Here is a 26,750-nt window from a genome sequence, read left to right as displayed (position 1 = left end):
TGAGTTGGGTGTATTCCTTTTTCACAAATGCAACAAATAACAAATAGCGTGATTTCCCTGCATTACATTAACAGCATATTTTTGTTTTCCCAGCAAACACGCACCTACCAATTCACAACGCTAAGTGTTGAGACATGATATACAATCAATGGAACCCTACCTTTTTCTAGTTCTATATATACACCACCAACACACTAAAACGAGTTGTGCAATATTGCCTTCCTTTTTCCAATTTACAGGCTAACCAATCAAGCCAGCGGCAACCTATGGGCTATATTAACACACAAACGTGTATCGTCAACGGCATGTCACTGTATATCTTGCTTGCCTCAGTCATTGTTCTTGAAGAACGAACCCCATTTTTGTGTCAATCCGTCAATCAGGCTGCCAGTCCGGCTCTTCTGGACTACAAGTGTTGCTCTTGTGCCATCCTCTCCATTGGGGTTCTGGGTGGGTTTCTGGGGTTCTGCCGAGCCAAATTTCCCATTCATGTCCTGAGTGGTTTTCTGGGATTCTGCCGAGTCAGATTTTCCATTGATGACCTGAGTTGAGCCGTTGGATTCTGATGCGCCAGAAACATTAGCAGAAACAGCAACATTTACAGTGCAGCGATCTGCACTTTGCACACTAGACGTCTTTGCTACACTGTTACAGGCTGCTACATCCTTACCAGGAGCATCAGCACCACGCACAGAGAAGGAGGATGCATCTGTCTCCAATGCCACTACATCAGGTGCTACACTATTTTCTTTGGAAGCAACATCAGATACAGCTGATTGAGTGTTCTTTGTATTTGACTTGTCTAAATCCTTCAGGGACTCAAGAATTGCTTGCATCAGCATCTGCGTTTAGACACAGCAGAATAGAGATTAACCACTGGTACGGTTAAAAACGTGGAAAGGTAAAGGCTAGGAAGTAGTATATACGCATTCAGGACAGATCAACCTACACCATGATAATTCCTAGAACGTCCATTAACATAGAAACAGAACACGGGGACTTTATGCATCACCACATATTGTTCATACGTTGACATGCTCGTTTCAAAAATCAATTTGCACCAAAAATCCTTGTTGAGACGTTTATTTCATAGTTTAAATAGTGATTAGGGAGTGAATATCAACAGTTTAGCTTCAGATACAGAAAAAACAAGCTTTTTACAAATCAATCATCCATATCAGGCACAACCTTCATATCTCCCAACACCAGCTTCTACTCCAACTTGACTACTCTGCACTCTAGCTGAGACCCAGCCACCCAGGAACATAGTTCTAGATCCTCCCTTTTTTTTCACCACCCCTATTACACGTTTTGGAATGCTTTTGTGTGTTGAACTCTATAGAGGCATTAAGAAACTAAAAACTCCTCAAATATGATAGCATAGCGACAACCCCAAAGAGTGTAACGGTATAACTTACTCTATCTTCATCTTCCTCAGTGTAAGGCATATCTGATACGCTATCAAATGAATACTCCACATACTCGCCATCATCAGAGGTTGGAGTGAGCATCCTTCCATTACGGCCATTGGGAGGAGTCGCAGTAGATGCACTAGATGAGGAGGGGCCAATATCACTATCCAATACCTGTTCAAACAGCAAGTAGAAGTAAATCTGAGTGGTGATGCTTGATGAGTGTAATCTTCTGCAAGGTTGGTAAAAGGTCAACAACACATACAAACCAAAGCATTCCCTCCAAAACTCAACAGTGTTATATACCATCGGAAGAGGCCTATTTCGTCAGGCTAATCTACTTGCAACATGAGACTTTTGAGTTCATGTTACAGCCGCCAATTGTTCATGAACACACATTGTACCAATGATTAAAGTGCAAAAAACCAATCATGCAACACATCAAGAAAATATTCAAGTACCACCACGGATTAGTGTATTGCTAATCCTCACACATTTTCACTTAACCAGAAGTATTTGTTATGCTCATTCTCTTACGTGCCCAACAGGCTCTGAAACCAATTATAAATACACTAACGATTCTAAACAAAAAGATACCTAAAATCATATATTATAATTTAAATTACATATCAAGGTTGCCTAACGCCCATTATTAGATTCAAATTTCATACCGCAAAACGTCTTAGGATCAAGTGCAAGAATCGCTGCAACTGTATCAAAGAGCTAGTCAACACAAAACCTGAACAGAGCAGAGAGTGAGGGAGAAAATTACAAACAATTTGGGATTTTGTAGGTGATGTATTTGGAACAATCCTCACCTATAAGGTGCAGACTAAACATGACCAATCAAATAGACTGAATATTTCTATAATAAAACCTATATCGGCATTCTATGCCAAGCTTTTTGGAAGTCGGGGGAAATCAGCCAATTAGGTAAGGTAAAAGAATTTGGTGTTACGGAAGACATAAAATCTAATCCTAAGAGGTGGAAATAGCATAAAATAATACCTCAGTTCTGTCGGCCCTGCCTTTTGTGGCGGTTCCAGATGGGACCTGCAAATGATCAAAAGAAAACAAAGCTGAGTATGCTGCTCCCTGCAGGTTCAAACACAGTAAAATGTTTCGTGGCAATTGGATTGCTACTAAGATAACTTTTTTCTTGCCATTATGATTCCATCAGAGGATATTAAGAGCCAGAAATGAGAACCAATAAATTAGAACACCAATCACAATGACACGGCAGAATTGCAGAATTGTTCAGAATGTCAACCAACTGAAATACCCACCTCCATTCTGCTCATGAGCCTTCTAGAACGCAACTGTGCAATGGCATCTTCTGTCGTGGTTGAAGGGGCTGCCCCAGAGCAAATATCGCAGATGTTACGTACCATGAATGATGCGCCAATTATAAGTGTGTGTCAAGGTTTGCAAATCATACCTGTTGGTGATTGAGCAATTCTATACTCTATATCATGTTCTGTATCCCAGTGACCCTGTACAGTGTTAGGAGTATTAGTATTGGTATAGGAGTCCTTATTAGGCTATGTCTCTTTCCTTGTACCCCAAGTCTTTGTATAATACTCCCTCTGTTCCATATTAAGTGTCGCTGATTTAGTACAACTTGTACTAAATCAGCGACACTTAATATGGAACAGAGGGAGTATATATATATGACCCTTGCGCTATGCAATAGAGATAAGTTGCATCTATGCTTGCGAAGCAATGTTAGAGGCTGATTGATAATTATGAATCCCTATGTGCTAGTGTCGTGGTATAACACGGCCACCTATGGGGCCATCGGCCCCTTGTGGTTCGGCAAGGGGGAAGGGCGCGTTGCACAAAGAGCGAAGACCGTAGGGCAGCACGGCGGTGATGACACTGGCAGTTTTTACCCAGGTTCGGGCCGCCGCGGGGCGTAAAACCCTACTCCTACTTTGGTGGATTGATGAGAGGACTGTAATGTAGACGCAGCGCTCTAGCCCAGCAAGGTCGCCTTGGGACGAGAGCAGCTACGCGCGCATGAGTGTACAAAGGTCCAAATCCTATCTAAGGTCGCCACGGCCCTCCTTTTATAGGTCAAGGGGTTACCACAATGGCAAATCAGTCATTATGTACTGATTAGATAGCAAACAGTGCTATCATACCTAACTCTGCAGACAGGACAAGGTGCATTAAATGTGCCGCTTAGTGTCACGTCGTGGGAGTGCCCGGCAAGCCTTGTTGCGCCACTTTAGCTGTCTCTCGCCCTGTCTGCCTGACACGCCTCTGGATGGGTGTCACGCAGAGTGGATCTTCTCCCCAAATGGCTGCCACGTGCCAAAGGGCAGACACCTAGTCACTTGGGGGCTTGACACCGCACTGATAAGTGACTTGAGTCGTTGTGCGATGGAGCGATGGTGTCTTGGCGGGGTGATCCGCCCTCGGCGTTCCCGACAAGCTTGCCGGGGGAGTCTTGGGACTTGTCTTCGGTGCGACCTCGCCCTGGCCGGGCTCGCCTGCCTGGCAAGGGAGGTTTCCCTTAGTGAGATCTTACTCCCTTGGTTCGTCTTGGTCTTCTTGATCCGCTCTTTGATCCCTCAAAGAGCTATCTCTTCTGTTTGGCCTTGTCTTGGATGTTGCAGCTTTGCTCTTGGGCCTGTGTACAGTCCGGGCAACAACACACCAGGGGTTTGTTGCACCGACAGGAGCCCCCGGGCCTGGCCCGAACGCGCTGCCGAGCGTCGTCGTGGTAGGCCCTATCTAGTACACAAGCGAAGAGTTGTTGGTAGCTCACTTCTTGAAATTTCCTTTGCTTCTTCATTAACCTGTGCTTGAGTCAGTTTCCTGTTTTCCCGCGCGTCGTGCCAGACGTTACGGGGGAGATTTAAGTCACGATCTGTGGGCTACCCACGTCCCACGTTCACGAGGCAGTAACTGCCACTCCACTGGCTTCCCCGCCCTTGGCTCCTTTTGCCACGTGTGCTGCATGCACTGCGCAGAGTTGGTGTCGGGCGCGGAGGGCGCGGGAATGAGCGCCATGGCAGAAAGCCAGGCGTCGGTCTTGATTCCGTGCGCCGTAAGTGGCATAGAGGAATCACACCGGTGAAACGGGGCGGTTGCTTTCTGGATGAGGAGCCAGCCCTCGGTCCTACTCGCCTATAAAAGGGAACGTGGCGAGGCGCTGACCCACACCATTCCTTCCTTCTTCCTTCTGGTACCATCTCTCCACAATGGCGAGGGAAAGTGGGCGCAGTAGTACTCCGTCGGTGGCGACGAGGGTTTTTGCTCGACAACGCCTCCCTCCTGCTGGGGACGCAAAGGCGGAGCCCGCCACAAGGGGAGGTGGGAGAGGACGCGGACGTGCCCGTCGTGGTGTTCGGGGTCGAGGAGGGCGAGGCGGCGTCTTGATCGCGCCTCCCTTGGCCGTCCAGAACCCGGATGAAGGCCACGTCAGGGACCAGCCATTGGAGTTCATCGTCAAGCTGCGCGGGCCTCCGCACAGCCGCCTTCGGCTTCCTGCCCCATTCGCAAAGGTAATGGAGGTCGAACAGCCAACGGAACTGAGACTGCACATGAGGGGCTTTTGCAACGGCAGCATGCGGGCGGACGTGGAGTTCCCCGCCCCCCATGTCATGCTCCTCAGGCGCGGCTGGAAGACCTTTGCACATGCCCACAGCTGCGGCGGGGCACGTTCTCCATTCCAAGCTAATTGACGCCACCTTGCTCTCAGTCAAGGTCTTCAGGCGTTCGGGTGTCGTTTAGGATGCTGCGTAGAGAGCTCGACCGACGACGAAAGCTCCTCGAGCGATAGCGACGAGGAGGACAGTGACAGCGATGACGACGGCGCCGATGGAGGGGGCGGCGGCTCCGACTCCGGCTGATCGCCAGCTATACCATCACCGTCAGCAAGAGGTAGGCGGCACCACCATCTGCACCTGCATCTCCTCCCCGGCAAGGCGATTTGTTGGCACGTTGGATGTGGGGGTCCGGATGGTGCCTCCGGCTCCTCCATCAGCCTTCCAGCTGGACCCCGGCAGGCGTCCTCGTGGCCCTCGGCTTCGTTCGCCCTACCGCGTCCTGCTGGCCCTGGTGGCGGTGACCAAGGGACCCCTTCACCGCTCTCTTCACCATCACCTTCGTCCGCGCCCTCCCGATCTTGTCAGGCTCCTTGCCGTGAGGCCTGACGGGTCAGGCTGGGCTTCTGCACAGGCGCTCCTTTTGCCCTCTTCACCTCCCCCTGTAGCTCCTAGGAGGAGAGGGACAAGAAAGGGATTACGGGGCACTTATCTTTTTTCAATCTAAAATGTGTATGCACTTGCCAAACTTTGATCTTAATTATGTAATCTTCTTTATCCATGTATGTGTCATGTAAGATCTACTTGCTTATTCGCATATTAATGAAAAAAGATAAATCTTGTCGGGTACTTGTGCATGTATCATGCCCATGCAGAGGGGAGATGCCTTTATATGTTTAAGTAAACAAGTTTTCTCCGGCAAGCTATCTTGTCAGCGCCTTTTGTTTGTTGCCGCGGAGCTTAGCCTACCGGGCACAAAACTGTGGAAACAGACCAGCTCCTCGTCGAACCTCCTTCGTCGAAGGCCACTACAACCATCTTGACCGAAGCAACATTCGGGACATAGGATGGGAGCACCTAGGCTTCGGAGGTGATGAGGTTTTCATATGCACAAGTTTTCTTTTTACAGAACATGTATGGATAAGAAGGAACTTATCTGTTTGGCTTTCCGAGGACCGATATGTAGGCTTGTCTCCATTTCTTCTCTTCGGGACTGAGTCCACGGCAAGAACCTTGCAGTTTAGTGCAAATGAAAACAAAGCTACATATGATCTTATCTACATGATCATGCTATGCTCATGATATGCTTATGCATGCATGCAAGTTCTTGGGGGGGCCCAGCGCTTCATTTATTTATCTGCTGCTCAGGGTTGCCCCTGGCTTTGTACAAAGGGTTACATGCAGCATCGACAAGGCTTGTACAAAAGGGCGGCTGTCGGGCGGCAGCATCGGCAAGGCTTGTACAAAAGGGTGGCTGTCGGGCAGGGCCCGGCAGCCGCGCCTTACGGGTAGAACTTACGAAGATGCTCAATGTTTCATGAGTTTTGCACCGTGATGCCATCTTCGGTCTCCGAACAGACCGCACCAGGTCTGGTGACTCGTACCACCCGGTAAGGGCCTTCCCACTTTGGCGTCAACTTGTTGGAACCCTTGACAGACTAAACACGCCTAAGGACAAGGCCGCCTTCCTCAAGGCTCTGGGCATGGACCCTGCGGCTGTGATAGCGACGCAGGGCCTGCTGGTATCGTGCAGCACGTACAGCAGCCCGAAGACGGTTCTCCTCAAGTAGCACAACGTCGTCACGCCGGTGTTGTTCTTGCGCTACTTCATCGTAGGCAAGCACTCGAGGTGACCTGTATGAGTTCCGTGGGGAGCATTGCTTCTGCCCCATAGACTAGGAAGAAGGGAGTCTGGCCGATAGCTCGATTTGGTGTCGTACAGAGGGACCAAAGAATCACCGGCAGCTCGTCGATCCATCACCTACCACACTTTTGCAGCCTATCAAATGTTCTTGTCTTGAGTCCACGCAGCACTTCAGCGTTCGCCCTCTCAGCTTGTCTGTTGCTTCTGGGATGGGCAACAGAGCAGAATGAGACCTTGCTTCCGAGGGCATGAACGTATTGCATGAAGGCGCGGCTTGTGAATTGGGTGCCATTGTCAGTGATGATTCTGGCGGGTACTCCGAAACGGCATACCCTTCAAGAACTTGATAGTTGACTGTGCGGTCACCTTCCTCATGGGCTCCACCTCCGGCTACTTTGTAAACTTGTCAATGGCAAGTTGGCAACGTACAAAAATTCAAAGCCCCCGGCAGCACGAGGGAAGGAGCCCAAAATGTCGAGCCCCCAGACCGAAAATGGCCATGACAAAGGGATCGTCTGGAGAGTTTGGGCCGACTAATGGATATTCTTGGAGTGAAACTGGCAGGCTTCACATCTGGTGACTAGCTCAGTTGCATCTGGAGGGCCGAGGGCCAATAGAAACCTTGCCGGAGAGTTTTCCCAACTAAGACTCTTGATCCAATATGAGAGCCGCACACGCCTTTGTGTATCTCTGCCAATAGTTCCTTTTCTTCTTCCCGGCAAATTCACTTCAGGTTCACACCGTTGGGTCTCCTTCTGTATAATGTGTTGTCGACAAACTGATACATACTGGCCCTCCGGGCTACTCTTTCAGCTTCTTGCTCTTCGGGAAGTTCTCCAGTTTGGAGATAGTGGACGATGCGATATGCCCAAGTCGGGGCCTGCAGCTCGACAACTAGAGCCAGTGGCACCTCCTCACTAGCGGGAGAGCTTGCCTCGACCACAAAGACCTGACGTCCTGCGGAAGAGTGTGGCTCGCCAGGCGAGGTGGAGTCATTCCCGGCAACCCTCCTTCCGGGGACCTCTGAAGGTGCTACCGGTGGGGCTTCCCGGAGTCCAGCTTCCTCCTCTTCTTGGCCATTGTCAATGGAGATACGGATGGTTGAGTCAAATGGAGGACAAAAGTTCCTGGTTCCACCTGCGCGGCACACTTTGGCAAATAATCAGCAGTGTTGTTTTCCTTTCCGTACGTGCTCTGTTTGTAATCCGTCAAAGTGTTCCTCCAACTTCCTCACCTCTTCAACGTATACTTCCATCAACGGGCTCTGGCAATTCTTGTTGACTTGTCTCACTACTAGCTGTGGATCTCCTCGGATGATCAGCTTCTTGATCCCCAACTCTATCGCTATCCTGAGCCCGGCAAGGAGCCCTTCATACTCCGCAGCGTTGATGGTAGCTTTTTCCCGAGGAAAGCACATTTGGACCACATACTTCAGGTGCTCTCCGATGGGCGCGACGAAGAGCATGCCAGCCCCCGCACCCTGTAGTGAGAAAGCACCATCGAAGTACATGATCCATTCCTGGGGGGCTTCCTTGCCGGGGATGACTGTCTCTAGCACCTCTTCATCCGGAGTTGGTATCCATTCTGCAATAAATTCCGCAAGTGCTCTACTCTGAATAGTTGGCGTGCTCTCAAACTTCAAACCAAAGCTTGATAACTCCAAAGCCCATTCCACTATTCTGCCAGTGGCCTCGGGGTTCCTCAGTGTGCGTTGTTAGACTTTGTACAATGCTAGTTGCTTAGAGAGGTGCTTAGGAAAATAAACCGGATTTTTCTGAAGTACCGGTGCCTATTTCTACAGGAGAGATGCCTAACTAAGCGTCTACCCTGTACAAATAAGCACCAGTGCTTAAGGAAAGACTGGTTTATTTCTCTAAGCACCTTACATTGTACAAGGCCTAAGGGAAAGCGGGTGACGACCGTGATCTCGTGGACTTGAAAGTAGTGGCGCAGTTTTCTTAAGGCCATGATGAGGCTAAAGATCAACTTTTGCCCGCCAATGTACCTCGATCTAGTCCCCTGCAGCGGGGAACTGACGAAGTACACTGGCCGCTGCACCACCTTCTTCCTCACCGCGACCTTGTAATTGTCTCCGTTGCCCTGCTCCTCCTTGTTCTGATCAGCACCTGACCTTGTCGGGACGAGTTCACCTTCCTTCCCGAAAGATACAGTAGCTGCCGTTGCTCCTTCTACTTCCCACTGTACCACCAAAGCTGCACTAACCACTTGATTGGTTGTCGTTAGATATAGCAACAAGAGCTCTTGTAGTTTAGGAGCAACCAAGGTGGGAACAGAGGTAGGTTTTTAAGTCTTGCAGCGCTGCTTCTGCTTCTGGAGTCCACTTCATGGCACTGCCTTCTTCAAAATTTTGAAAAATGGTAGGACGCGCTCGGCGGACTTGGAGATGAACCTGCTCAGTGCGGCAACACATCCAGTTAAGCGCCTCACATCCTTGACTGTCCTGGGTGCTTGAATCTACTCAATTGCTCTGATCTTGTCAGGGTTGGCTTCTATTCCCCGGTGAGACACGAAGAAGCCAAGTAGCTTGCCGGAGGGAACGTCAAACACACTTCTCGGGATTAAGCTTCAGGTTGAGCTTGCGTAAATTTGCAAAGGTCTCTTTCAAATCTTGAATGAGTTGATTTGTCCTTGGTTTTGACCACGATGTCATCCATGTAGGCTTCAATATTCCTGTGCAGCTGGGACTCAAAACCAATTTGCACTGCTCTTGCAAAAGTGGATCCGGTGCTCTTTAACCCAAAGGGGATCCGTACAAAACAATACGTGCCGCATGGGATTATGAACAAGGTCTTCTCTTCATCTTCCTTGGACATGAAAATCTGGTGATACCCGGAGTATGCATCCAAAAAGGAAAGCAGGTCACATCCAGAAGTGGAATCCACAATCTGATCGATGCGCAGCAGGGCGAATGGGTCCTTCGGTCATGCTTTATTCAGATCCATGAAATCTATAGAAAGCCTCCATTTCCCATTCGCCTTGCGCACTACCACTAGATTTGCCAACCACGTTGGATGCAATACTCCTCTGACCAAACCAGCTGCCTCAAGTTTCTTGATCTCTTCGGCAATGAATTGTTGCCACTCCAAAGCTTGCTTCAGAACCTTCTGCTTGACGGGCCGGGCATGGAGACAGACAGAGGTGGTGCTCGATTACCTTCCTGAGAACACCGGGGATGTCAGATGGTTGCCAAGCAAACACATCGACATTCGCCCGCAGGAAGGCAACGAGCACGCTTTCCTATTTATCGTCGATGGAGCTGATAGTGAACGTACAATCAACGCCAACCATCCCTGCCGGGACCTTCATAGCAGGCACAGCAACCTTCGATCTCTTGCTTTTGAAACTTTCCGGCTGGTCATCAACAGGCGCAGCATACTCCAGAGAGACGCGTTTCCCGGATTCCTTGCCGGTATCCTCGCTAAGCTTCTTTCCTTTCTTACTTTTCTTAGCGGGAGCGGCAGCTTTCGCGGCCTCAGCAGCGACTGCTTCCCGATACATCTTATCCACGCATATAATCGCCTCCTTCTCGTCTGATGGAATGGAAATGGCGCCCATCGGCCCTGACATCTTCAGCGTGTTGTAGGCATAGTGAGATGCCGCCATGAATTTTGCCAGGGCTAGACGACCAAGGATTTCATTGTACGGCAGGGGAAGATCAACCACATCAAATACAATCTTCTTAGTTTTGTAGTTCAACTCTCCTCCGAATGTCACTGGCAGTGTGATCTTTCCCTTGGGACAACTCCTGCCAGGATTGATCCCTTGGAAAGTACCAGTAACCTTGAGCTCTTCATCTGCTATCTGAAACTTGTTGAGCACCTTGGGGGAAATCAGATTCAACACGGCCCCGCCGTCAACCAACATCTTTGTGACCTTAAGGTTGCGGATCATTGATGAAATCAACAACTACAAGCACCCTACCGCGGTGGTGCGGTCAAGGTGATCCTCTTCGTCAAAGATGATGGGTGTGCGGGACCATTTGAGTGGTTTTCCAAGTTCTGCCGCAGGCTCCACAGCACTGACCTCACGCACCCACTGTTTAAGCTGGCGGTGAGAGGAGTGCAAGGATGCACCCCCGTCAACGCATAGGGCGTCGGTGGCCTTCTGAAACTCCTGCTCGCTGGTTTCCTCTTCATCCCCTTCATCGCTCTCGCCATCGCATTCCTTCTTGTCATGGCCTTTAGCAGGTTTCTCTTGACGTTGGGGGACCTTGCCGGGGCGGATTCCTCGGCCGCCTTGGCCTTTCCCGCCAACATCGTCTTGGTCTCTCTCCTTATCACGCTTCTCGTACTCAGCTTTCTGCTTCTTGACGAGTTGCTCGACTTGATGACACTCTTGCAGATCATGGCCCTTGGTCCGATGGATCTTACAGTACGGCCCATCAGCTTTCCTAGCCTTCTTGGCCGCCGCAACTTCCCGGCAGTCAGTGCACGCGGCAACTTCCTTGCCGGGAGCTTCGGTCTTGGCCTTCTTGCCGGTAGTAGGGACGCCGGACCCTTCGACAGCCAGCACTGTTTTCTCCTTGCGCTTCTTGTTGCGTTTTTTGTTCTTCTTCTGATTGGTAGCATCGCCGTCGTCTTCTGAGTCAACGTCGATGCCATCTTTCTCTCCGGGGAGTCGCCTCCCCTCGTCTGTTCGGGCACACTTATCTGCCAAAGTGTACAGCTCATTCACAGTCTTGGGCAACCGGACGTTCATCTTGAAACGTATCCTGCGGTTGCACACGTTGAACTGGAACGCAGCAATCACGGCTGCCTGGTGGATGTCTGGAATGTTCCTGTGCACCCGACTAAATCTTTACATATACTTCCGCAAACTCTCTCCGTCCTTCTGCGGGAGGAGTTGCAAGTCGCTGGGCCGCCCTGGTTCTTGATGGCCGCCCGTGAAGGCACCAACAAACTCATTGCACAGGTCAGCCCAGGTCGAGATGGAGTTCTCCGGTAAGTGCATCAGCCACGACCTCACGTTTGGCTTGAGAGCCAAAGGGAAGTAGTTGACGAACACCTTCTCATCTCTCCCTCCGGCAGCTTGGACAGCGATGGTGTGAATGCTCAAGAACTATGTCGGGTTCAATCTTCCATCATACTTTTCTGGTATCTCTGGCTTGAAGATGCGAGCAGATGGCCAACGGACTTGCCGGAGCTCATGAGTGAAGGCGGGGCACCCAACCTCGAAAGGCAGGTACCCGTTTCCACCGGGCACGGGCTCGTCAACGTCAGGGCCATTGCGCCTATCGGACTGTCGACGGGTTTCGCGGCGTCGTTTGATGGTGACGCACGCGTCTTCCCTCCGCATGTCCTCGAGGACCTGCCGTTGGTCTCGATGGGCTCGAGGATCAGACGAAGCCATTGACACGTCGTCGGGTTCTTGGTCATGTGGTTCTGGCTGCGGCCCCTGCGCTGGCTGCCGTGGAGGGGACTGCACCGTTGGAGTGGCCCCTTCGGTACGGCCAGCGGCTCGGGCTGTTGTGGCTGCCTGTGGAGGCTGTGGCGGGCCTGCCCCCTGTGATCCTCCCGCCTCAGCAAAACCAATCAGCCTCTGAATGGTGGCTCTCCACTCATCCATTTGATTGGCCGCCGGCGGGAATCTCAACAAGAGCTGGGCTCGCGCCATGGCTTCCGAGGCGATGCTTGGCATGGATGACGACGCAGATCGCGACATCGCCTGACTCCTGACGGTGCCGGTAGTGGTGGCGCCGTGCCGCCGCAAGCCGATCGCCAGGGTGGCGGGGTGACGAGGCGGATGCGCCTGGGGATTGATGACCCCATCTGGCGCATCGTCTTGGTTAACTTGCTCTGGTGATGGCACAGGCCCCGTAGCCGCACCCGCAGCGGGGGCGGCTAGAGGGTTGCGATTCGCACAAGAACGAGCGCCATCGCTATGGCTGCGTCCTTCGACGAGGCGGAGACGGGATATTCTCCCCACCCATACCTTGTGGAGCATGGCCGCTAGGGCGCTGTTGATGTTGCCCTTCTCCGGCACGTCCTGCTCCCGCTTCGGCCACAAGGGGGATGGTGATGGCATCGCCTGCGCCAGTCACGTTCCGCGCGGCGTCCACGTCCCTGTGCGCCCCCGTAACCCCCATGGCATCAGTGGCCGCATGTGAGAGGGCCTTCGAGTTGGACGGGTGAGCTGAAGCGCCAGACTTTTTCTTGGGTGCCATGGATGATGAAGCCGTCGATGAAGAAGACGATGATGAAGATTGACGCGCTACTTACAATCTCGGGTTCGCGCAAGCGCCTCCCCCTACCTGGCGCGCGAAAGATGTCGTGATATAACACGACCACCAATGGGGCCATCGGCCCCTTGTGGTTCGGCGGGGGGAAGGGCGCGTTGCACAAAGAGCGAAGACCGTAGGGCAGCATGACGGTGATGACACGGGCAGTTTTACCCATGTTCGGGCCGCCGCGAGGCGTAAAACCCTATTCCTGCTTTGGTGGATTGATGAGGGGACCATAATAGAGACACAGCGCTCTAGCCCGGCAAGGTCGCCTTGGGACGAGAGCAGCTACGCACCTATGAGTGTACAAAGGTCCGAATCCTATCTAAGATCGCCACGACCCTCCTTTTATAGGTCAAGGGGTTACCACAATGGCAAATTAGTCATTACGAACTGATTAGATAGCAAACAGTGCTATCATACCTAACTCTGCAGACAAGACAATGCGCATTAAATGTGTCGCTTAGTGTCACGTCGTGGGAGTGCCCGACAAGCCTTGACGCGCCACTTTAGCTGTCTCTCGCCCTAACTGCCTGACATGCCTCTGGACGGGTGTCACGCAGAGTGGATCTTCTCCTCGAATGGCTGCCACGTGCCATAGGGCAGCCATCTAGTCACTTGGGGGCTTGACACCGCACTGATAAGTGACTTGAGTCGCTGTGCGGTGGAGCGGTGGTGTCTTGGCGGGGTGATCCACCCTCGGCGTTCCCAGGAAGCTTGCCTGGGGAGTCCTGGGACTTGTCTTTGATGTGACCTCGCCTTGACCGGGCTCGCCAGCCCGGCAAGGGAGGTTTCCCTTAGTGAGACCTTACTCCCTTGGTTCATCTTGTCTTCTTGATCTGCTCTTTGATCCCTCAAAGAGCTATCTCTTCTGCTTGGCCTTGTCTTAGATGTTGCAGCTTTTCTCTTGGGCCTCGACGGGGTGATCCGCCCTCGGCGTTCCCGACAAGCTTGCCGGGGGAGTCTTGGGACTTGTCTTCGATGCGACCTCGCCCTGATCGGGCTCGCCTGCCCGGCAAGGGAGGTTTCCCTTGGTGAGATCTTACTCCCTTGGTTCGTCTTGGTCTTCTTGATCCGCTCTTTAATCCCTCAAAGAGCTATCTCTTCTGCTTGGCCTTGTCTTGGATGTTGCGGCTTTACTCTTGGACCTGTGTACAGCCCGGGCAACACACGCCAGGGGTTTGTTGCACCGACAGCTAGGCTTTTGAGTTCTAAATATTACCCTTCTGGAGATATCTTAATATCTTAAACTGTCAGCTCAAGGATCATCTTATGTCTGGCACAACATCTGGGCAGGAATTCAAACATTCAAAAAAGGGTGTATTTGAAGAGTTGGCAATGGCATGAAAATTAATATTTGGGAAGATTGTTCGATCCCACTCTATACTCATATCCCAATGACCCTATACAGTGTTAACTGTTAAGTAGTATTAGTATTGGTAGGAGAGTCCTTATTAGGATGTCTCTTTCCTTGCACCCCAAGTCTTGTATAATACTCCCTCCGTTCCAAATTAACTGTCTCTGATTTAGTACAATGATTTAATACAAAGTTGTACTAAATTAGCGACACTTAATATGGAATAGAGGGAGTATATATATATGACCCTTGCGCTATGCAATAGAGATAGGTTGCATCTATGCTTGCGAAGCAGTGTTGGAGGCTGATTGATAATTATGAATTCCTATGTGGTAGGGTTTTGAGGTCTAAATATTACCCTTTTCGAGATATCTTAACTGTCGGCTCAAGAAAGAATCATCTTATGTCTTGCCGAGCATCTAGGCAGGAATTCAAACATTAAGAAAAGGGTGTATTTGAAGAGTTGGCAATGGCATGAAAATTAATATTTGAGAAGATTGCTGGGTCCCGAATAGTTCTTCAAGGAAAATAATCACACTGTGGAGTAACAGGGTGCTGACAAGAGTTAATGGGCTCCTAGATGGATGGGATGAGCCACGTATCATTGACAATTTTTGGCATATCGATGCAGAACGTATACTACAAATCCCTATATATACATGAGACGGATGATTTTGTTGCTTGGCGCCTAACAAAGCTCGGCCTCTTCAGTGTACGTTCTTACTTGAGTCAAAACCCTACCCCGAGTGGACTAGGTAGTTCTACTTCGCATCTGGTTTGAAAAATTCTGTGAAATATAAAATGTCGGGTAAGAGCATCTCTAGCAGATCCCGCAAACAAACTGAAACACATACTGCGTATTCAAACTAGCAGTTCGCGCCACTTTAAAACATAGTTCATACTTAAAACATACTCCCTCCGTCCGGAAATACTTGTCGAAGAAATGGGTAAAAATGGATGTATTAGAACTAAAATGCGTCTAGATACATCCATTTCTCCGACAAGTATTTCCGAACAGAGGGAGTAGTTCATACTAAAACATCACCGGAGTTCATACTTAAAACATAGTTCGTACTTAAACAACACCGTAGTTTATACTGAAAACATAGTTCATACTAGCATAAAACGAAAATTAAACTAGATATACCCGTCATCACCATCACCGAGCTTACCAATGCCGAAGTGGTGCTCCATGAGGGAGTTGGAGAGCACGAAGGTGAGGCCATACTCCTCCTTCAACGCCGGCACCCGCGCCGCTGCAGCTTCATCTCCTGCGGCAGTCGCCTCATTCGCCTCGAACCACGCAACCTCCACCGCCCGGAGATGCTTGAGCTCGGGGGAGAAGATGCGGTCGAGCCTATCAAATTTGGTCCACGCCCGTGCTCCACGCGAACGCCACGCCTGTTCCCTGCGCCACTCCACTGGCGGGCGGAGGAAGGAGCTCCCGGCCTCAGCGTCGTTAAGGCGCTTGTGAGGCGGCTCGCTGTCGAGCCCCCCTCGGCCACCCCTCCCGCCACCCGTGCACGACATCGCGACTCAGTTCCGGTGGCTACGCTCACCGCAAAACGATGCCGGAGGAAAGACAATTCGTCACCTGAGAAGTAGAAATGCGGCGGAGGAGGATAAGGGAAAAGGAGAACACAACCCTAAAACAACCTAGCGCCGGTATATATTGCAGATTCAAGGGCGGTTTACGGGCCTCCCATAAAAAATTTACAGGCCGGGCCGGTTTTTTGGAGCGTCCCGTAAATTCACCGGAAAAACGCGGCCCGGCAAGCAACTCTAGCAGTTCATGTAAAAGCTCGCCGAGACGGGGTTTTTCGGCAAATTTACAGGACGCTCCAAAAACCCGGCCTGAACAGGTCCGGTAAAAACAGCCTGGCCCATAAACCACCCCCGAATCCGCAAAATATACCGGCACTAGGCTGATTTAGGGTTTGTGCCCTCCTTTTCCCTTAGAGCATCTCTAGCAGACTCCTTAAAAACACGAAAACTGTAAAATCCCATCGACTATGCGTTTGGCATGTTTTTTGGGCCAGACCAGAGCCCGTATAGTCGCCCGGCATGTAAAAGATTTTACGGTGGCCCTCATACTGCCCCCCGCACGCGGTATATCTACGGGTTTGCGGCGACTATACAGGGCAAAACCCTATCCCCCCGCCGCCACGATTCCCCAATCCCCTCTCCCATTTCTCCCCGCCGATGAGCTAAATCCGCCGCCGCTCCCCACTATGTGGCATGGGATGTGGAGCTCGAGCCACCGCTTCGACGGCAGCGACAACCCCGAGCGGCAGCGGTGTGTCAGAGCGGACGGCTCGAGGAAGCGAACCGTGAAGAAGTACATGAACCGCGGCCTACAGCCAGCGTCGTCGGCCCTCCGCCGCAAGACGGAGGAGTACGACCGCAGGCAGGCGCGTCTGTCCTCCGGCTCGGGCAGCTCCTCCGCCGCAGGCAGCTCCGCCAGGGGGTCGAGCTCCCGTACGTCGCTCCTCATGCCGGTGAAAAGGGAGCCGGAGAAGCTCCCGCTGCTCCGCGCGGTGAAGGGTAGCCAAAGGGGCCGGTGCGGCCGGGCGGTAGCGTCATCGGGCAGGAGGATTTCCTCCCCCGGCCAAGGCGGACATCTTTAAGAAGGCCATCGTCACGCGCATGCGCATGAGAAGATGGAGCAGCGTCGTTGAACTTTAGGCGAGCTCGACGACATCGTCCTCGAGCAGGGGCTCGCCAAGGCACAGGACTTCGACGCCAACCTCAAGGGATGGGGACACAAAGCCAAGGCACAGGACAAAAGATATGTTGACCTCGTCTCCTTCGACGACGACTGAACTCTGCCGTCGCAGCATCGCCGCACCCGGATGGCTCCGGTGAGCCAAAGTTTGGCAGTAGGGTATACGATGGCCGCCGCTCCTCCGATCTACTTTGTATAAAAAATGCTATGTATGGTGATCTATGAACGCTGCTAGTTCTACTTAAGTAGTTTGATTTCTCCCGTGAAGTTCAGATTTCAAAATTTACAGGTTCATTTTCGGCCTGTATCCGACGCATTCTGCGAACTGTAAACTCAATTTACGGGTCCGCGATTTAAGGTGTCGGCTAGAGATGCTCTTATCCTCCTCCGCCGCATTTCCACTTCTCCACCGGCAAATCGCCTTCCCTCCAACATCATTTTGAGGCGAGCGTAGCCACTGGAACTGAGCCCCGGTGTCGTGTGCGGGTGGCGGGAGGGGTGGCCGAGGGGGGGGCTTGGCGGCCGCGACGGCGAGCTGCCTCGCAAGCGCCGCAACAACGCTGAGGCCGGGAGCTCCTTCCTCCACCCACTGGTGGAGTGGCGCAAGGAGCAAACGCAGCGCCCACTCCCGCAGCACCGAAGCACGAGCGTGGACCAACTTCAACAGGCTCAACTGCATCTTCTACCCCACGCTCAAGCGTCTCCGGCTGGCGGAGGTCGCATGGTTCGAGGCGGAGTAGGCGGCCCCCACAGGAGACAAAGGTGCAACGGCGTGGGTGCCAACGTTGAAGGAGTACGACCTCGCCTTAGTGCTCTCCAACTCCCTCACAAAGCACCACTTCGGCGTTAGTAAGTCCGATGATGGTGATGACGAGTAGATCTTGTTTAATTTTCATTTTATGCTAGTATGAACTCCGGTGTTGTTCAAGTACAAACTATGTTTTAAGTATGAAGTCCGGTGATGTCTTAAGTGGCGTGAACTGCTAGTTTGAATATGCATATGTGTTTCAGTTTGTTTGCAGGATTTGACGACGGTTTGTGGGATTTGCTAGTCAGGAAAGGGCGAGGTAGACCGAATTTGACATGGGAGAAGTCCGTTAAGAGAGACCTGAAGGATTGGAGAGCTAGCTATGGACAGGGGTGCATGGAAGCTTGCTATCCATGTGCCAGAGCCATGAGATGGTTGTGAGATCTTATGGGTTTCACCTCTAGCCTACCCCAACTTGCTTGGGACTAAAGGCTTTGTTATACTTGCATAATGCAATCCCATGTATGGGCATACTTGCTAACCGTCACATTGCTACCACGGGTCAATGCCCGGTGTGCCAGACTCACGCAAAGGATGTAGCACACGCATTATTCAAATGTGCTCAGGCACAGGAAGTGTGGCAGGTCCTTAGGCTACATGAAATTATAACCCGTGCATGTGCACCGCAGAGATCGAGCACCGAAATTTTGGAGATCTTGCTATGTGACTGACCAACAAAAAACAGTACATGGATGTGGTCCAACACCCGGAGATGATCGCGGCCACTAGTTTGTATCTTTGGTGGCAGAGACGGCAAATTTCAAAGAATGAGGAGGTGCAACAGCCTGTTCCCACAGGTCCAGCCATTCAAGCTTTAGAGCTAAATTATGTACCGGCAAATGGCAAACCTCATACGAGCCCACACATCAATCGATGGAGGAAGCCATTGTTTGGTCAGCTGGTTCTGAATGTTGATGCATCTTTTCCTGAGGAGGATTACTCTGGTGCTGTCGTCCGGGATCACCTGGGTGCTTTCATTGGTGCTTCTACTGCAAAACCAGAGCATGCTGGCAATATTGTCTCAGCACAAGCAGCGGCCCTGGTGGAAGGTCTGAAGTTGGCACTTCAACTTGGTATAAACTCACTCCTGGTACAGGTGGATAATTTGGTTGTTGTGGAAGCACTAAACATGACTAGTGGGCAAGCCATGGTGGCTGCCCCTATCATTGAAGAATGTCGTAGTATTTAGGAAGATTTCAGAAAGGTTCTTTTGAACATTTTAATAGTCTAATATGGTTGCTAATGTTTTAGCTCAACAGAGATATCTTGATCCTCGACTTTGTGGTTGGACACACCCCCTGAGTTTATTTCTAGCTTTTTAGCGGATAATGTAAGCATGGTTTAAGTAATAAAGCAGCCACGAAGGACTTCCCATCAAAAGCAAAAGAGGTAAGTTGCATCTATGACATGGCATTAGAGCCTAGATTTAGGTCTTGGATGCCGCAGCTCATCCTACTCTCCCAATCGATTTTTTGTTTTGGTCTCCCGATCAGATTCCATCGATCCGCTCTTCTCAAGTAGATTCTCTCTTCTCTTGGCTGCCCGCTATCACTTCGTATGTTCTCGGCCAGACTTGCCGCCACGCTCTGCTCCACGTACAGGCCCACCCGTGCAGCTCTAGCAGCCTGCGTGCTGCTCCACCCTGCAGGCCTCGTGGCCCCGCCGCGGCCTCCTGCCAGCCTTCTCCTGCTGATATGTCGCTGCTCTTCTTAGCCATGCTCCTGGTTGCTGCTTGCTACGTGTTGTTGTGCCTTCTCTACTTGTTTCTGCTACGTGCTGCTGTGTAATATTTGTCTCATTTTTTCGTGCTGGCCTGCTCCACCAGTTGATAGTAAAAAACATATTACAACGTCTACTGATTGTCAACAGTGTTCTTTGCCGATTATGTCTCGCACATACACCTTCCATTGGTGTTGGGTGTTCGTCCGCTAGTTGCTCTTTTCTGCCGCTCCTCGCCGGCATCTCACCTGCACGGTCTCCTCTGCAGCCTCTTCTGCATACACGGTAGCTATTCCATCTTCGTCTCTTGCGTGCTTCTTAGCTTCTATTTTTCTATATTTTCCGCTGCGTCCACCAAGTCCGTTGCTCTTTTACATGTTCTCATGCCATGCGAGTCAACCAAGTCTTTATGTGTCAGCCTTATTTTTCAGGTTCTTGTCCTTTCTATACAACTTTAGTGGCCTACGTGGTCCTTGTGGTTTTCTATAGGAATTTCATGGCCTCTTTTTGCACTGCTGATCTACACTCATTCTTGACATCGAGCTTCTTTCGCCGCCGGTTTTCTTGGGCTATGATTTTATGCGCAATGCTTCATTCGCTTGATGCCAATTGTTTATAAAGTGCCCTCCTTTAGACGCTTAAGCGTCGCTTACGTGATAAGGCGCTGCATGCTCACTTTGGGTGTCAGAGCGGGTGGAGCTCGCCTTAGGTCGCCTTAACGCCTTATAAACAATGCTTGATGTGCCATCTTATTTTGACAGCCCATCTTCTCTTATATGTCTCTTGTATCTTCTATTGATGTGGTGTCTTCTCGTCATCCCCTTTGGCTTGACTCTACAGGTTTTTCAAAACTTTTCATGCTACAAAAACACTCAAGAGGGAGGGGGAGGGGGGTTAAGGAGTATTACTATTGGTCTAGGAGTCCTTATTAGTGACACACACACACACACACACACACACAAACACATATATATGGCTCTTAGGCTATGCAATAGAGATAAATAATATATACAGAACCTATGTAAGTAAAATTAACACATTTCAAGACTTGAGGAATACCAATCTGTAGTACCTGACCAAGGCTGCCATGTGGTGTCAGGAAATAATGATCGTCAGGGACATCAGGTGGGTTCAGCACATTATGAAAAAATATTGTGATCGAGTCAAAGTAAAATTGTGGTCGGGGTGAATTGTGGTCCCCGTCAAATTTTATAATGTTTTTGTCTCCCTGCAGACACATTAAGACAAACCATACCATATGTTACTATCTTGACAGACAAGAAGTAATTTATGTTTCATGCTGAATGGGGAGGTAGAAACTTACAACATATGCTTCACAAATTTTGTCTGAATGATGCGGGAGTATAAAATCATCCTCAGTTGCATGTCCAAACAAAGCAGGAACAAAACATCGCTTTGCTACCTGAAGGGTTTACGGTCAGATACCAAACATATATCCATAATTCTATACGCTGTCAAAACAGAATCGCATTTAAGTTTTTAAAGGATATCTCCTACAGTAGTATAGTTCGCATAGCTCTCCCAGTTTTCGATTCAGCTTTGTGTTCGTCGATAAGACCGAACTGTACAGAATCACATTCAATAAGCTTGCACTATGCAGTTGGCAATTGGAGTAGGAACCATCATCCTTAGTTACCAGATTCACGGTTCGGTACTTTCTACTATAATCGAGTTCGATGGGGGGTATACATCCCTGATTCGCGAATTCCGAAACCAATTCATGAATCAGTTGACTTCTATTCGCTAGCTCTCATTCGTTTTCCAAAAAAACGATCTAGTAGATGAAAAAAAATACTCATACTCGAAAAAAGTTAAAAACACCCTGGCTGTTGGTGTATGAGGCCCAGTTATGGCCCAGTAACCTTCACGTGACCTAGCTCCACTTCCTCTTCTGGAATAAAAAAAGAAGCTCCACCCAAGTGCTTCTATTGCTTCTGCAATTCTTGCTCTGCTCATGCCATAGATGGAAAAAATACTCATACTTGAATAAAAACACCCTGCCTGTTGGTGTACAAGGCCCAGTTATGGCCCAGTAACCTTCGCGTGACCTAGCTCACTTCTTCTTCTGGAAACAAAACTCCACCCCAGCGCTTCTATTGCTTCTATAATTCTTGCTCTGCTCACGCCGTTTCTATTCGTCTGCTGCTTGCGTTCTTGCTCCTGTTTCGGCACATCTTATAGCCAAGCTATTCCGCTTCTCCATGTCCTTAAGCTGCTACACATCTCTACTTCTTTCACCAGCAACCAGCAGGCAAAGAAAAATATTGTATGGTGGCCAAGAGCTGCAACAGCGATGGAGGACCGACGATAGAGAGCCCAGGCACGATGGTCGTCATCTTTCATCTATCTTTTCTCCACCTACCTTCTCCCTCCCAGCCAGCCTCCCCATGGCGCTCACCCTGTGATTTCATTTTTCTGGTTCGCTTGGGATCGCAACTCTGGCAACGAATTCTGTTCGGAACCAACAATCTCAACCCTAATCTAGGTCGATCGATCTAGATCGGGATTCGAAGCCAGTCCCACCGAATCCAGTAACTATGCCGTCATCTACTTCCTAAAAGGAAATGGTTCGCATAATTTCCCCAGTTTCCTATTCGGCTTTGTGCTTGTCGATAAGACCAAACTGTGTGAAAACCAATCTAGTTGTCTGAGCTGTACTATTATTTACAAGAGCAAAACAAAGAAAAAGCTTGTGAAATCTCCAAGCAGCTAATAGCAAATAAAATCATGTGTATTAAGAACAAACAATATCAGTATCCCCGGTAACTCAAGATCAGGGCAATAATAAACCTGAATGGTATCAAGATCCATGATGTCAAAGCTGGCTTTTTTCTTGACAATCTTCCGCATGTGCTGTATTGCAAGTTTTACCTAAACAAAACAAACAGAAGCTCCATAATATATAAGATGGGATATACCATCTGCAAATATGCATCAAAGTTGTGGGAGCATATCTAGAACAAATAAAATTAACAGAAGTCAAGCAACACATGTGGAATTATAATTACAAAAATCAGTGGTCACAAACTCTAACTAGGCAGTCACAAGCGCACATGAACTCATGCATAATTTGAATTAAATTTTAAGTGACTCATGCTCATTCATCACTGGAACTAACTGTATTGATAAACAACAGACAAAGTAGTCTTTTGGATAAAAAAGATCAGGAATGGCTCCATTAGGCTCTTTGAGTAGCCATGTTCAATTATAGAAATGGTGCTATAAGGTGGGTTATGTAGGAAACAAATTTGCAAAAACACCATGCTAAAGCGCAAGCTCATCAACTCCACTATTCCCTGGGACGACAGCCACACATACACATTGCTAGTAACAATTGATAACCGATGAATCCCCATCATCAAATTATGCTTACCGTGAATTTTGGCAAGGGGTATTTGTAGGTATCAACTAGTTCCATCATCAAGTCAACAAGGTTAGAGAATGGACTATCAAGAACCATTCCAGCAATTGATGGATCCTCCGCTCCATACATTAGACTGAAAGAAAAGAGTCCAGACATTCTGAGTAAGTTAAAATTTAGAGTGTTTAAGTATGTACATGTTCCTACCCGCACGAACACATAAGAACATAAATACAAGCAACAATATTACACATGGGTATTTTAAAGCCTACAAGCACATGAAGCCGAATATTACAGAGGAATATCATAGAGCATACAAGCAAACTAAGCTGAACAATAGGGAATCGTGATTAACTAATTTCTGACCACTACAGGAGAAAATGATGAGTTCATTTCAACATACTGAACACACCTTGTGACCGCACCCATTGAGCGGCCCCACAGAGCAATGCAAGATATGTTCCCATCTGTCCGCAAATAATTAACAACAGCTTTCAGATCTTCTTTCTGTATAAAAGAAAGCGATATCAGCATTGTGTCTTCGAAAGCAATGAAAACGATTTGATTAAGTGCCTCAAGAAAAACTGAGGCGTTGATGGCCCCGAGCAGAAAATGAGATAAATGAATAGGTGGTTCAACTGGCGTAAAGGAACATTTACAATCAGTCCAATGTGAAGGGAAAAAAACTGTCTTGCTATAAACGGTATATACTGCCATTAATCCTCTGCACAAAGTTTTAGATTTCACTAACCATCCATTTCACTGTTATGACAGATTTTAAGATTATCTATTTCTGTACAAAGACATAAAATGCATAACAGATTATTATGTGTTATTTGTTTCTCAATTTACCTAATAGCATCTGAACTAACTGTGCATGTACAACATATAAAAGCAAACAGAAGGTTTCAGAACCATGCGTCATTTTTTAATCTTCTATCTGCATAAGGCAAACTCACTTCATTCCAGCCCAAGGTGACATGCTCTCCTTCAGAGAGACCAGACCCTGAAAAGTCCAGTGTAAAGACTGTAATATTTGATGGTAGAAGAATAATGGCAGCTTCACTAGCATCAGCTCTGCATCCACTGGAAAATAAATAACGCAGTTCAATTAATCCTAGCAAAAAATAGAATAGACTATCTTACCAAATATTTGTAAAGGACTAGAATTGTGCTTTATTAGTAATAGGTGGAAAGGCATTTTGCCAAAACTGAAAAACAAGCCTATTAAGCAAAAGGATAATGTGTACATATACTCTACCTATTTCCATGACAGTATATAACACAAGGAAGTGCTGTTCCTTCAGGAATCACAGCAGGTATGTAGTGGCTACACTGCAACTTCTTGCCCTGGCTATTTACTACCTGAAAAAAGGAGACTGCATATCAAATATATACCATGGCAAGCCACATAAGAAAGCAAAATTTACCTACACAAGCCGAAAGCCAATGTCCATTATGTGTAATCTATGTCATCTGATAAATGACAAAAAAGCTAGCAAGCCAATTTCAGATTATTACAGTACACCAGGAATAAACAAATGCAACAAACAAGACAGCAATACAAATGCATAAAGTTGGGAAAGATGTCATAAGATATAATTCACACCTGTAATAGATACTCCCTCCGTCCGGAAATACTTGTCATCAAAATGGATGAAAATGAATGTATCTAGAACTAAAATACATCTAGATACATCCATTTCAATGACAAGTATTTCCGGACGGAGGGAGTACTATAATCTCATGTACATTTCTTATACATCACAGAATCTAAGCACATAGGCCAATTAGAGACAAATGGTAGCCAAATTATGGATTTTACAAAGAATTTCTTTATTGGAACTGAAAAATTCAAAATAGCACAGAAGGGCAGCCCGGTGCATGTAGCTCCCGCTTGCACAGGGTCCAGGGACGGGTCCGACCACTTGAGGTCTTCTGTATGCAGCCTTTCCATACATTTCAGCAAGAGGCTGTTTCCAGTACTCGAGCCCGTGACCTCATGGTAAGAAAGCAACATCTTTACCGCTGCACCAAGGCTCCCCTTCGTGGTCTTTATTACCATATGACCAAAAAATTCAAATGGAAAACTACATGTGATTATATATATCCTAGATCACCCACAAACTTGTTACGCATTGGCTACCTATAATGAGCCACATCTAGTGGCCCAGATCTGGCATCAGCCTAGCAGATTTCCTGTTTATCCCTTGCATCCTACTTGCATTGTTCAAAACTGAACCTGCCTCACTTGTTAAATGATTCCAAATTAAACACCGTCTTAAAGAACGACCATGCTATTTACATCTTTAATGCCATTGATAATGGAATCCAAATTTCCATTCATGATTTTTTAGCAGACAACGAGGCCAACAGATTGTATTGAGTTTTTCTGGCAATGAAGATGGAGGGTTTTTTCTAATGTGTATAGCGCATACAAAAGTAATATAATAGAACAAAGGAAATAGGTTTCTGATGTTTCTGTTAATCTGTTATCACCGTAACACGGAAATATAAAACATATATAACCTCCAGATCCTTCCTCTGAAACCATCTTCCCTTGAGCATAAACTCCTGCTCCAGTAGATCATCGTCTGGACTGTAGTCAGCTCTGCAACGCAGGAATGTATCAAGTAGGTTAACAGAGTATGGACCATCAAGTTAGGGAGTTACCTAAAGAAGCATAGCTACTCATGTTCAGCTAATGAATATCTACTGTAGCCCCACATCAGACTTGTCTAACTCTCGGTAATAGGAAATCTAGGAATTTTTGTATTTAGGAGAATAGAAGAGTAGCTTGCTGAGGTGGAATGCAAGCACTACTTAAAAAAGCATAGGATAGAGTTCAAATGCCACAGTAACAATTTCGTGAGCACAACACCACAACATTTGCAGGCAGGCAGCCACTCAAGTTCATTTGTATGTAACCTAAATTAATAACCATCAATCTGACCAACCGAACTGCTAGTGCCATCTACATCACTAGCGTAATGCAAAAGCCAATGACGAATCTACCTGAATTAGGGGACCGCGTGAAGCAATCAACCTACCCCAATTCAACGACAGCAAATCGTATGGGAGGCGAGCACAATCGGCGGCGCAAGTCCAGCGAGCCGAACCGACGCACCTCAAGCCCGCGCGGCTCAGATCCAAACCTACGCCTGCCGAATCGAGACGGTGGGGCGGGGTGGGGTGGCTGAAGGAACGGAACAGGGGAGCTCACCTGGGCGGGCGGATGATGAAATTCACCAGCTGGTCCATCGGTTGAGAGAGAGAAGAATCTCCGGGGAGAGGGAGAGGTGGAGGTTGAGGGAGATTGGGTGTATACGAAGCAAAGCAGGCAACTCTGCTCTCTCCCTCTCTCCTCGCTCGCTGGCCTCCCTCCCTCCCTCCTTCCCTCTCTCCTCTGATCGCTTCTGATTTCTCCCACCTTCTCCCCTCCCCTAACCTCCGTCTTTTTAATTGATGAGATGATGGTGATTAATTTACTCGGGTGCCTTGAGTGGGGGTACTTGCCTTCCCCTACTCCGTTCCCCGGATGGCTGTTTTCCAGTTTTGACCCTCTCTTCTTCTTTTTTTCATCCGATGAACATGATCATTTCCAGGGCCGGGCCGGGCCGGGCCGGGCCATGTTTCGGGCTGGCTCAACAAAGACCAGTTTCAAAATCCCAAGCACGGGCATGGCCCG

The 26,750-nt window shown here is 48.8% G+C and overlaps 1 protein-coding gene across 3 annotated transcripts; it reads right to left on the bottom strand.

Moving 5' to 3' along the window:
- Nucleotides 1-26,548, bottom strand: LOC125551822. 3 transcript variants are annotated; one of them, XM_048715191.1, is made up of 15 exons: nucleotides 26,286-26,548; nucleotides 25,592-25,673; nucleotides 24,324-24,427; nucleotides 24,022-24,148; nucleotides 23,475-23,569; nucleotides 23,075-23,198; nucleotides 22,492-22,572; nucleotides 21,005-21,103; nucleotides 20,753-20,908; nucleotides 2,851-2,905; nucleotides 2,699-2,766; nucleotides 2,421-2,465; nucleotides 1,419-1,586; nucleotides 512-842; nucleotides 1-463 (listed from the first exon to the last, which is right to left on the bottom strand). In XM_048715191.1, exons 1-15 carry the CDS (start codon nucleotides 26,321-26,323, stop codon nucleotides 330-332), a joined length of 1,707 nt encoding a protein of 568 aa, XP_048571148.1. In that variant the 5' UTR covers nucleotides 26,324-26,548; the 3' UTR covers nucleotides 1-329. The 3 variants fall into 3 exon arrangements, with proteins under 3 accessions (XP_048571148.1, XP_048571147.1, XP_048571149.1); XM_048715190.1 differs by having other exon boundaries at nucleotides 1-842; XM_048715192.1 differs by lacking the exons at nucleotides 2,699-2,766; nucleotides 2,851-2,905 and having other exon boundaries at nucleotides 1-842.
- Between the last annotated feature and the right edge of the window lie 202 nt (nucleotides 26,549-26,750).

The sequence above is a fragment of the Triticum urartu genome, chromosome 4, assembly GCF_003073215.2.
Source record: "Triticum urartu cultivar G1812 chromosome 4, Tu2.1, whole genome shotgun sequence".
Classification (NCBI taxonomy): domain Eukaryota; kingdom Viridiplantae; phylum Streptophyta; class Magnoliopsida; order Poales; family Poaceae; genus Triticum; species Triticum urartu.
Note: the sequence above shows the minus strand (reverse complement) of the source record. Positions and strands in the feature narration are given on the sequence as shown.